At 43.0% G+C, this 12,247-nt stretch overlaps 1 protein-coding gene across 2 annotated transcripts; it reads right to left on the reverse strand.

Annotated features, from left to right (window-relative positions):
- Positions 1-3,080: 3,080 nt before the first annotated feature.
- snap47 (synaptosome associated protein 47) lies at positions 3,081-12,239 on the reverse strand. Of its 2 annotated transcripts, none has more exons than XM_030074045.1 (6): positions 12,017-12,239; positions 11,346-11,884; positions 10,384-10,883; positions 9,154-9,278; positions 6,512-6,703; positions 3,081-6,002 (listed from the first exon to the last, which is right to left on the reverse strand). In XM_030074045.1, the coding sequence occupies exons 2-5, from the start codon at positions 11,855-11,857 to the stop codon at positions 6,557-6,559; spliced, it is 1,284 nt and encodes a 427-aa protein (XP_029929905.1). In that variant the 5' UTR covers positions 11,858-11,884; positions 12,017-12,239; the 3' UTR covers positions 3,081-6,002; positions 6,512-6,556. The 2 variants fall into 2 exon arrangements, with proteins under 2 accessions (XP_029929905.1, XP_029929904.1); XM_030074044.1 differs by having other exon boundaries at positions 12,010-12,239.
- Between the last annotated feature and the right edge of the window lie 8 nt (positions 12,240-12,247).

The following is a 12,247-nucleotide window of genomic DNA, read 5'->3' on the forward strand; positions in this document are numbered from 1 at the left end:
ACGTCACAATTATTCCAACCTGACCTTGCTGGTCCCCACCCTCGTTACAGGCCCGCACCATTGTCCTGGCATGGTTTCACTTTGTCAAACATGCTCTCTGCATTCTGTTGACTTAAACCTACAACCGATTCTGCCTTTGTATTCATTTGCATTTAAGAAGTGGCGCATCTGGACAATGACTTCACAGGTCCCACTGTCAAGGCTGTTCTTACCATGCTGGCAGAGAGCCAGGCGAGGCTGCCGGCCCAGGCTCCTTTTCCCAAGTCCCACCCAGACGCTGCGTGCGCCGTCATCCTGCTGAAATGTAAACCCCAGATTCAGCTGTGTTTGTTATGGTTGCACCGGCCCTCAGTGAACACACAACGCTGTCACAACGTAGCTATAACAGCGGGGCAATATTTCAACAACAATCTATTTGGTCAGCTGCAATTACATCACTAGGTGGTCAAACACATAAGTTTGCAGGAATGATAATTAGGATTATTTAGCGGGCACTCTTAGCGAGGGAACTAGACACAGTTCTTATTTCCTAACGCACCTGGACATTCAATACAGAAGTTTAAGTCAAGTGCTTTTAAGTATGTTGTCACAGTGTCTGAACTCGACCCCAGCGGACTGTGTTCAAAGCAGAACCATCATTACTTTGCTCCGTGGGGGAGCTCAGTTCAACAGCAGGGCCTACTACACAACATTGTCTCTTTTAATTATAGAACTATAAACAACAGTTTAGACTGAATAGTAGTGTTGCCCCCAGGATCACTGGCCTGCTGCACTAATGGCTATTTACTTTCCAGAGAAAATGAGTAACCAAGACTAAGTCTATTTCTATCCTGAAATGACCCCCGTCTCAACCCCACCGAGGTGAGAGGGGGACAAGTCCTTAACTTTAATCAAACCGCTGGCCTTGAACGCTGCATGCTAGTACAACAACCTCGATGTCATTAATTTTATTCTGTGTTATTGTGTCAGTTCATGCAATTCAAAGTCACCATAATGCAGTTAATTTGGAAAAGGCCAAATATGAAAAATCCATAGTCTGTTGTCTGTGCCTAGCAGCAGCAGAGCTGGGGGTCCATGCAGCGTGGCATCACTCCGGTGGGTAATTTATTGTGGGAGCTAAGTGTTTCCATTTGCAGCAAGAGCCACTAAAAACAGTCTTGCTGAAGGTTTCTGGGGGGCCCACTCGTAAAAGAACTGATGCGGTGTGAGCTGGCTCCTAGCCTGACAACCTGTTTGGGGAGCTGTATAGATGGGATTTTAATGAATACATGATCCAGTCATCACAAAAATGACTCCTCACACTTGCCAAAGGCACACTCTTGACCATTGTGTTTTTATTCACCTGATGCAGGGGAGTGTGATGCATTTTTAGTAGAGGTTTCAGAAAGAAAACAAGACCTGCTGAGACATTTCTCGTTGGTGGTTTCCATTACTATGCTTTCCGTAAATTTCCATATGCAAGGATTAAAATGTGGGGCAGACCTTTCATTTTTACTCATGACTAAGACAAAACAGGTGACCCTGACTGCCATTAAAATGAAGAAATAGAGAAAAGCATTGATTCATGGATGTATTTTAGCTTTCCAAACACAGGCCAACAAATGACGACAACATATAAAATTAAGTGTATATTTATAAAGTATATAAATGTAAGTTATTATCCCAAGGCACAGTACAATATCTCTGCCAGTCCTGTACAGTAGCTGCATAAAAGTGTCAACAAATTAAAACTATCTTCATTACAATAGTCAAAACGTATTTGAATGCCATGTTTTCTGTTGATCAATTAAATCTCATAATCAGCAACTCACTGCTGCCCTCTATTGAAGCTCATGAATACACATAACACAACAATCATGAGAATCTGCTCTCACCTCAACTAGAAATAGAATTTGCCCATTGCACCCCTGCCATAATAAACCTGCTACAGATCCTCCACACAGACAGCAGGATAACTTGGGCGCAAAAAAAAAAGAAAAAATAAGAAAAAAAGAAAGTCCTGTGGGGTGGGGTGGGTGGGCGTAGGAGATATTCTGAAAAGGAATAATTTCTTTAAACCCTGAGGTGGTATGGCAGCAGCCTCAGATCCATTTCACTTCTCTGCGGGAATACTCAACAAAGACACACATGATACAGTATGCTTTTGCTATACAGTCCTTCAAAAGAGTTCAGGTAGGTTGTAATGTGGGATTTTACCTGGAGGTGGTTTGACCCCAGACATATACTACTGTATGAAACCACTGTCAAAGTTTGGTTTGGCTGCCCAGCTGTTAGCAATGTCAAACAGAAAGGAGAAGGGTTTAGGAAACAAAAGCCAGAAAGCCAAAGTGCGCCTCAGAAACCAAAGAAAACATAACAATAAGTGCAAGAGCACATGATATCATCATGCCACTCAGCATCTGGGAAAGTACCATATTAACAGCCATGCAGAGGGCATTTTTGGTTTACCTTACCCCACAAAAGATTTCAAAGTCCAAATCCAAACAACATATCTGCAAAGAATGTAAAATCACTATGAAATGACACGAGCCAAAAAAAAGTCCATGGGTAATGCCTGTAATGGTGATTGATGCGAAGAGAGAATAGGAAGTGTTACTACACTGATAGCCAAACACTGGTGTTGACGTGGTGTGTCATATCACTTTCTTTTGGAGACTACATACGCCCCCCCTGGTTGGACTCAAGCACCTTCCTTCCAAGAACGTTTTCTCCCAGTTCTAACATTAACCAACAGGCCTTATTTCCTGAAACCAGAAACTCCCTCAGCAAAAGGAAACCCAGCAACACCTGCATCAGTAAGAGGCCAGCCAGGACGTGAGTCAAAAATCAGGCCATTACACTCAGACGTGGTCTAATAGTGCACTGGAAGTGAAAATATGTATTTGTCCGATTTCCACTTAATAGGTTTCAGGTTTACCACAGATCAACAGCTGAGATTTAGACTAGTAAATGTTGATAGATAAAGGTTGCATACTGTTAATATATCAGCAAAACAAATACAAAAGGTTACTTGACAGGATAAATAGAGAACAAAAGAACCACAAGATTATTTCCTAAATAATTCAAAATGAGCAACAAGGCAAGAGGAAGGACGTAGTTTAATTTCACAAGGTTGTTACAATTAAAATTCATAGATATTTTCCTAAGAATGACAAATCTAACTTGGTTTATATTACAGTTACATGGCTCCTTCTTTTAGAGCAGAGTGCAACCCACATGTGCCCTCACAGCCCACAAACTCAGGCTGCTTTTTCCCAGCAAGAGTTGATTGATTTGCCATCAATTGAGACACGCTCCTCGAATGAGAGCGCTCACCGCAGGACTATCAAGTAAACAGACTTGGAAGTCAAGGCCAGCAAAATCCCTCGTGTCTCCATACCATCCGTTAGGAAGGCAAAGCCGGATCTCATGTATCTGTGGTCAGACAAGACCGCCACCACTTCCTCGTATTGCGAGGCTGCTTCAAAACCACGCCAGTATGTGCTCTATTTCCCTAACCTTTTTTAGGGGTTGGAATTCACATAACCATGTGGTATGCTTCTGGAGTTTGAGAATTCCAAAATCTGACTGTTTATCACTCAAATCAACAAAAATAAACAGTCCACAGGGAAAACATATTCAACCATGCCGGAGGAGCTTTTCCTAATGTCATATCTGGGCATCCCGTTCGTGTTATCCCGTGCTTGTGTGGTTTGGGTCGCTCACATCTTTCATGACGGGCTGTGTTTAATAGAAGTGATAAGTTCATACTAACTGGGACCAGACGGCTCAATGAGGCTGTCAGTCTTCTTCCAAACTCCTTTGTCAGACGCTTCTTCCTGATTCATAGCCACTTGTCAAATCAAATGCATCTGGTGGTCCACTGTTGGCACGAGGCAGCTCCCCTTCCTCTCTCTCTCTCGTGAACGTGGTCTGACAGGGGTGGTCAGCAGATGCCAAAGTCCCGGTGCCAACAGGATGTTATAATAACAGGCTAGTTTACAAAGCAAGCCACTTCCATGCAACGGCATGCACAGCAGTGGACACAGTAAATAGTTCCCGTTTCTAGTTTGCATTTGTTTGGATATTCTCTGTGGCAGTTTGTCACATGGGAGTGCAGATTGATGTCACCTATTGCTTTTCAATGCATATCTTGAGGCACTATTATATTTTTCATATCAGTGTTTGCAAAACAGAGAAAAAAAAAATTACCATTCAAATGACCTAAAGTGAAAGAACCTACCATACCGATATTACCTTTTATTTAGCATTTCATTCATGAGACATTCAAAATGATACAGTAAAAGTTCAGACAATTCAGTGATTAAGCATAAGAGGAAAAAAAACAAACAAACAAAAAACCTAAAGAAGAGGAAGTTTTCATTAAATAATTCTGATGAGATGAAATACGTCACTTTAAACCAAACAAACAACCAAACAGAAAATCAGAACGGCAAGCAAGAATAAAACCAGACTAGAAAACAAAATCTAATGACAACAAGATAAAACATGATGGAAAACAACAGAATGACAATAAGATCCATCACTACCAAGGAAATAAAACAAAATTAAAACAGCTGTACTACAGACAATGAAGTCCTTGAAGAAGTCAGTGTGGTAATGATTGTGAGTTCCTGTGTGTACATGCATGAGTGGACGAGGAGGTAAAGAAAGGGAATGTGTGTGTTGAGTTACCAAGGCAGACTCACACAGCTTCTTAAGAGTTTATATGAAATGGAATCTATTATTCACTGAGATCCTACTTCTGTTTGTTTTGAAGAATTAATGGTGAGTACTGAAGCATGTGGACGGTGCAGGTTGTGTCTAGTGGTGTGAGTGTGAACTTGTTAATTCACCTTCAAGTGAAGGGATTCCAGCTGATTTACAGTTTGTATTTATTTTTTAGATTTTTTTTTTTTGGCATTTCTGCTTTTTATTTGTGAGTCACAGTAGAGAGAGACAGGAAGGGCAGGGAAGAGAGGGGGGACGACATGCAGCAAAGGACCTGAGGTTGGATTCGAACCCAGGACACTGCAATCAGGACTCAGCCTTGGTAAATGGTACGCGCTCTGATCCGCTGAGCCACCGGGGCGCCCACAGGTTGTTTTTCTTGGTGGTGGTGAGGGATAAGCACTGCTACTTAAAGTGGCTCACCAGGCCTCATGACTCGTCTCTAAAATGGATCTTGAGGAGACTGGTGGCGAACAAGGAAGCCCAGGGCAAGCAGTACGTGAGGTAAGTGTAAATCAAAATATAGTGTTATAAGTATGTAATCAAACCATCAATCTTGTCGATTTGAAACTTGGTCATTTAACAACAAACAAAACTATTAGTTTTTACTTACTCTCATGACTTATAAGAATCTCATTTTTAGGAAATTTGTGTGGTTGCATTTATTGTTTTTCTGTTTTTTGTTTGTTTTTTTCCTATGAAAATGATGAATCTGTTTTTTTATTATTATTATTACTATAATCGGGAATAATCTGTGTAGCTCTAATCACTGGGAGAGATTTTTTTAGACAAGCATTCCCTTCTGTTAATACAAGATCTTCATATGTGTCAAGATAAGGTTGGTATCATCAGCAAAAAGAGTAAGAATTATTGATTTGGATGCAGCATCCAGGTCATTATTGTAAAACATGATATAGATATTTCAAGTTTGACTAACGGCTCATTACAAGTTCACAATATTAACAGACCACAATAAAATTACAGTATTACAATATATGTGCAAGTCCTTTACAGATAATACAGGTATCCATCTCTAGCAATACATATACATACAGATCATGTACCATGGAGTATTTTATGTTTAAATTATTAAGAACAGAGGAAAGGGGTGTGTTCTGTTCTGTGTTCTTCCCAGGACTTAGTTGCACATTCACAATCTCTCCCTATACGCTGATAATGATGGGACATTTCCACTTGATGCAATACAGAGCGGCAATATTGAGACATGCAACACTTTAAGCCGAAGGGAAACTGTGTCCATGGGGGATTACTGACACCTGGGACCTGCGGACCTGAGAAAGGTCAAGTGTCAAGTGAAAAACTGTTACAAAACAGAATAAAAGAATGATGGTTCAGCAACTGAAACGGTGATATTAATGACATTGGCAAACTGCCTCTAATAGGCTCTTAATCTGAACTCATTTTGAAATATTCTGAAACATTTTCCACTGTGTGATGTATTGGGCCCTTTAGCAAATACAAAATAGAAACCATGAAAATGAAGCAGCAGGATGATATTCACTCTACACTTTATGAACAGGATCAGTATCACCTCATTGGTGTGTCTAATTTGAAGCAAAACATACATTTTAGTTTTTTGGGGTTTTTTTTAAGCAATTTCTTAGATCTTTTGCTGTTGTTTTGGGGATATTTTCTTGACAATGCAATTTTCAGATTTACTGCAAATGAATATCAGCCCTAAATTCCCTAAATAATCATTACTGGTATCAGCCCAGAAAAATAAATTGAATAATGTTCTGACTTTTTAATTCAATCTGATAAGGAGAGGAGAGAAACTTACGGTGCATTTCTCAGCAGTGACATGGTGACTGCTGGACTGTCGGAGCTAGAGCAGCCTTTTCATGCGGCAGGTGTGCTTGTCTATGTGCATGGTGGCCCGGTCCGTGGAGCTGGTCAGGACATCCAGAGCCTCGTCTTGGCGTTCCAGCTCTGTCTCCGCCTCCAGGGCCAGGTTCTTCAGCTGCATCAGCATCTGGATCCGGACACATGCACATGCAAACAAGCGCACACATGCACACACACACACACACACACACACACACAGACAGACACAAATATAAAGACAGCATGACAGAGTATACATCATTAGTTTGAGTAATTACACACCAACCCCCAAGTGAACTGCAGGCCACGAGCAACAGCAGATTCGGTGTGGAAATCAACAGAGAACGGGGGAGTTGTCAGGGGCTGGAACTTGTGCTTGTGCGCCATATGTGGAGAGGTGTAAAGTTGGGGTCACTGAGTTAGAACGGGAGTGAGTCAGTGGAATAGAGACAGAGGAGCAACAACGAGTCAGAGTTCATTTTATTCAGAGTCCTCACAGACAGTGAGCAACAGCTAAACGTCTGCGGACAAGAAGGCAAAGCCGCAATCCAATACCAGCCATGATGCAATAACAGCTACTCATGTGGCAGGTATTTAATAGTTATAATTTCAAGTACATGATACTTGAGAACATGGCTGAGGAGAGGTACTGGCCTGTCTCCTGGGGTCGCTGATATCAGACAGACAACAGAGCTTGTTTTCTGCTTTCACCGTGTTCAAGAAATACTGCAACTCCGTCTCCATGGTCCAACAACTGTGTATGTTATGGTTGATGGAACAACTTAAATATAACATGATGTGCCAAGCAAAACCTAATAAACACTCACTCCAAACCCCACCACCGTGGTTTCTAAACTAATATTATGTTATCCTACACACACACACACACACACACACATACACACACCCATCGAAATTATGTCAGTTTTCACTGGCCAGTAAACGCGGACATTGCAACCGAGTACAGGAACTGCTCCAGACAGCAGTTAGAAAACAGATAGTATGTCAATACACACCAAAGAACAACTGTATTCAATCGCTCAGGTCTGTGACTTCACAATCTAAACCAGGATAATATGACTGAATCACGCCTTACAGTTAGTAACATTTACAGGAGCTCTGGTGTGTCATAGAAAAAACACTGAAAATTGCTATTTTTAGCTGCTGCTTATGCAGCGGCTCGAGGGCTTAAGTCATGTAGAAACCCCCAAAATTAAACATTTAGGCTAGATCTAATGCAAAAATATATGAGCTAAAAATGCTTGTCATGCACATGAGCGAGGCAGTTTCTAAGAACTGTAAAGCCTGTGAGCTAATACACAAATAAATGAGATAAAAACGGCGTTATCGTATATATGGGCTGAGGCGGCTTCTAGGAAATTGTTAACGACGAGGAATTTTCAACTTCAAAAAGCAACGCTCATTTGAATATGCTTGGACAAAAGGGGAATATTTGCTAAAGCACTTAGGACAGGACGCTAAACTGTGAGAGCCTCTCTACAAGTTGCCCCGTGGTAGACTGTAATCTTAACATGAGTTACATTAAGTGTAGGGTGTGTACAAAAGTGTAGCATTAAGTCAAAATTGGTAGCCTTTGAAGTTTGAACAATGATAACTTATCAGCGACAGACAATACGCCATCGATATGGAAACAATAGACAAGCATAAATGTGTGACTGACCCAGCACTGTCACTGCGATGATGAATTTGTTTGAGAAACGATTATATAGACAAAAATGAGAGTGAACGACGCTATGAAACAAAATGTTGACATTGTCATAATGTACAATAATTAACTAAATCTCAGGTATAAAGAGGTAACAATGCCTCATTCAGGTTTTTATAGGCCGGCTATAATATAGTTTCAGCCCCAGCTGCTCCTAGTAATTGGCATCAGCTACTGAAGTCTAGACTCATGCTAAATATGACATGTTTATCTGAGCATGGTCTAGCGACGAAAGCCGTGTATTGAAAACGTTTTGCACCAAGAATGTCGTCCCGAGCAACCTGCAATAGTCCGCCAAACACAAAAAAGGATGGCTTTGCGTCACTGTATAAGTCTTGCCATGCCTCTAACCCCGCTCAACGTTATACGGCTCTGAATGGAAAGACTTTGTACAGTCTGACCAAACGACTGACCATGTCTCTTTCCCTCTCTTAAACCCAATACGGACTTTGGTTTGTGGTCTCACCAACTAACATTTAAAACATACAGGATGAAAAACAAAAATCATTACGCTGAATTGTGGTTTGGATGGGAAACAACGGTCATACCCGCTCTAACATTCGCTCTCTTTTTTTTTTTGTTTGTTTTCATTTTTATGTAAAACAGAGCTTATTTTCTCAGACTTACTGTAATGACATCAGTTCTACACTCCATAAAAGAGCTAATGGTCAAAATATGTGTTATTGTAACTATAGGATGATTTACATTAACGTTGGCACCATGTGAGGCAAGTGTCGAGGTAATTTGTCGCCTGTAGACATAACATTTGTATTACCTGCCTTGTGCACACAAATATGAACAAATCTAAGCGTAACAACAGGCGCGAGTCATATACCTCCACGGGCAGGGGAAGCCAAAGCTATGGAGCTCACCTGTTTGAGCTCCTGGGCCTCAGCCTGACTGACAGATGGCTGGAGGACATGCACTTGCAACTGGGACAGCTCCCCTGCTGGGACCTCCACTGGGAGCTCTGTGTCCTGGCACCTCTGCAGCAAACCTGACTCCATGGGTGGAGATGGGAAGAAAGGGCACAGTGCACGTGCTGTTTATGACGAGGCCAGAGAGCAAAGTCGAGGTGCAACAACTGGGATTTACTATGATGAACTAACTCTCATTAAGCAGCATTTCTCTCAAGGAATCACACCGACAACCTTGTACTAAAGGCACAAGCAGGGGAAGTTTTTTTTTTTTTTTTTTTACACATGGCTGCTCACTGAAAAATAGACAGAACATTAGAGCTTTGCTGCCACATGGTGGTCAGAGTCACAATATGGTGCAGCACATTAAAGGAACAGTTCACCCAAAAAATTTTAAAAAGTTTTTTTTCCGCTTATCCCTTGTGCTATTGATTCATCCAGATAGTTTCTGTGTGATTTGACATGGTTTCCAGTCTGCTGGCATAATCCACAGTTTTCAAGGGGCCAGAAATACATCGAGAACTTTTACCTGCTGAAGAAACTGCAGGCTATATGCAGATAGATGCAGTTTGCTGGTGGTCTTCAGGAGGAAATAGTCCCAAATGAAACTCTTCTGGATATCTGTGTCAGTATTTTTTGGAAAGAGCTGTTGTTGTTGCTCACTCACCTTGATGCCACCTTGATGCCAAGCTTTCTCCTCTGTACAGAGTAGAAAATCCCCCAAAAAGATCCCCGATCATTGTGGAAATGGGAGTAAGCTAAGGCAACCTACACATTGTCCTCTCATTGATCTCTCAGTTTGTCCATCTGAGTTTGAATTGTGCAACTTTTAGCCGTCCAAATGATTTGTACAAATCTTGTCAATGGCATGATTGAATATTCCCCCTGAGAGCTTTGCCTTTGCCTGGGTAAATATATTCTGCAGGACAGGCTGAAGTGTAAATGGAAGCCCCAACATTATCTCCATCCAGTAAAACCAGTTTAAGGGAACAGGGAAGCTTCATCAAGGCTCAAGCTTCATCAGCCTCTTTGTATTGGGGTGCCAGGAGAAAAAACAAATCAAACAGAAACTATCTGGATAAACAGATGGCACTTTTTTCTTTATTTTGGGCAAACTCTTCATTTATGTATACAACAAGCAAACATTAAACACATTGCTGTCATTGTGAGATCTGTGCTGCTTACCTTCATTCCAGAAGGAGCCCTCTCTGTCACACGGAGATGTGGCTGGAGTCGTCCTGAAGGCGGTGTACTCACTGGTGTACTCCACCTTCTTCTTGTACTGCATCTCCAGCACTGACATCGCCTCTGGCATCTTGGCAGACAGGAGCCGGTAGCATATATCTGGCTTTCCAATGAACCGCTGTCTGACGCTGATCTCGTAAGGGTTGTGTACCCTGATTTCGTCGACCTCATTTCGCTCAAAGTGGTGAAGCAGCTGGTAGTTTGTGTCTCGCACTTCCAGGGAGGACACCATCACCAGCAAGCATCCGGGTTTCAAGTTTGAGTCCCCGCCTTTGGACACCACAGCTGGAACGCTGGCGATCACCTTGTTTCTCCCCGATCCCCTGCCAGCAGCGGCGGCGGCAGCTCTCGCAGCATCTTCTGCCTTGGCCTCCTGCTGAGCCCTCCAGGGGAGTTTACCAAACGGCCACCATGACGGAGACTCCAGCTCTGACAGGAGTCTGTGGACAGAGCAGAGAGGGATAAAAGGAATCCATAACAACGACTACAACAGCCCTTTTTTGTTTGAGCAGCTAATAAAACATTTAGCTCACTTAGACTTAGTAAAAATATACAGTACGTTGTAGCAAAATGAAGTTTAATTATTCCTAAACAAGCACAGGGATGAGACAATATGGTTTTCTTGGTATCTATCTATCATAATATCCTATCTTCACACCCATAATGGCAGGGACTGATATGCATAATAGAAATGCAAGTGCAAAACAAGTTAACTGCTTAAAGATTATCAGGTGTTTTGGGATTTTTTTGGACAAAATACTATCAGCTTCACTCCGGTGCTGATTTTACAGTTGTATTAAATGACCCTGGAAGTGATATTGGATTGCTTTTCACAGCTGACGTTGCACAACACTGATTTTCTGCTGTTATGTCAGTCCAGTCAGAAAATATTAGGTGATTACTTGTCAGCCACGCCCAGATCGGAGTCAATCTTCTCCAGCCCCTGCATCATGTTGTCAAACTGCTCTCCCTGGTGGCTGAGGACTCGGCCCGTGTCCTCCAGTCTTCTCTGGGCCCCTGCCACCAGGTTGATCAGCTCTCGGCCCTTGGACGGCTGGGACTCGGCCCCCTGCGCCTCGGCCCCCTGCGCCTCCGCGGTGGGAGACAGAAGGCGCTCTCTCCAGAAATGCTCCAGCACATTGTAAACCACCACCCTGTTGGGCTTGAGCGACCCGAACCAGTGCTTCACGTTGCCCTCCTCGAGCACCGTGAGCGTGCTGAAGATGAAGCTGGACGACTCCATCTTGATCTCCATGATCTTGGAGAGGCGGAAGCTGGCGAGAGTGTCTTTGCTGTGGTCGGAGGTGAAGCGCACCGTGGTCCTGGTGAGGGACAGGGTGCCGCTCTCCCATCTCTTCTCACTGTTGATGTAGTAGGAGCCAGGCCAGCTGTGGATGGGAATGTCCCGGCTCATGTTGGAAGCAGGTGGAGATGCGCTCACCTAGGAGAGGGGGACAAATCAGTTCCATTTAAACATGAAGCACCCACATACAACCACCGGTGCTGTTTTCATCTCAGATTACTCTCGCACTGATGTGTGTGTGTGTGTGTGGCTGCTGGACCTACTGTTTACAGTGTAATGAAGGATCCAGGCGGCAGGAGCGTCCACTCTGTCACTTCCAGCCGTGCAGGGCCTCGCTGTCCGACCGGCCGCAAAACGAGTGCGTCATTATCGTGGCGTGAATCCCGTCTCAACACCGCTCACTTCCTCCTAGTAAAACACAGCCGTCCCACTCGCCACTCGACAGCATTATGTTGCTGAGCGGAACGTGACGTTGGACACCCCACAACACTAGTGTTTATC

The sequence above is a fragment of the Myripristis murdjan genome, chromosome 17, assembly GCF_902150065.1.
Source record: "Myripristis murdjan chromosome 17, fMyrMur1.1, whole genome shotgun sequence".
Taxonomy (NCBI): domain Eukaryota; kingdom Metazoa; phylum Chordata; class Actinopteri; order Holocentriformes; family Holocentridae; genus Myripristis; species Myripristis murdjan.

Excerpts from the sequence above, each read along its gene's own strand:
- snap47 (XM_030074045.1), bottom strand. The coding sequence starts at position 11,857 with ATGAGCCGGGACATTCCCATCCACAGCTGGCCTGGCTCCTACTACATC. Across the intron at positions 9,279-10,383 it reads GGGCTCCTTCTGGAATGAAG|GTTTGCTGCAGAGGTGCCAG; the intron begins GTAAGCAGCACA and ends CCATGGAGTCAG. Across the intron at positions 6,704-9,153 it reads AGGCCCAGGAGCTCAAACAG|ATGCTGATGCAGCTGAAGAA; the intron begins GTGAGCTCCATA and ends GTCCGGATCCAG.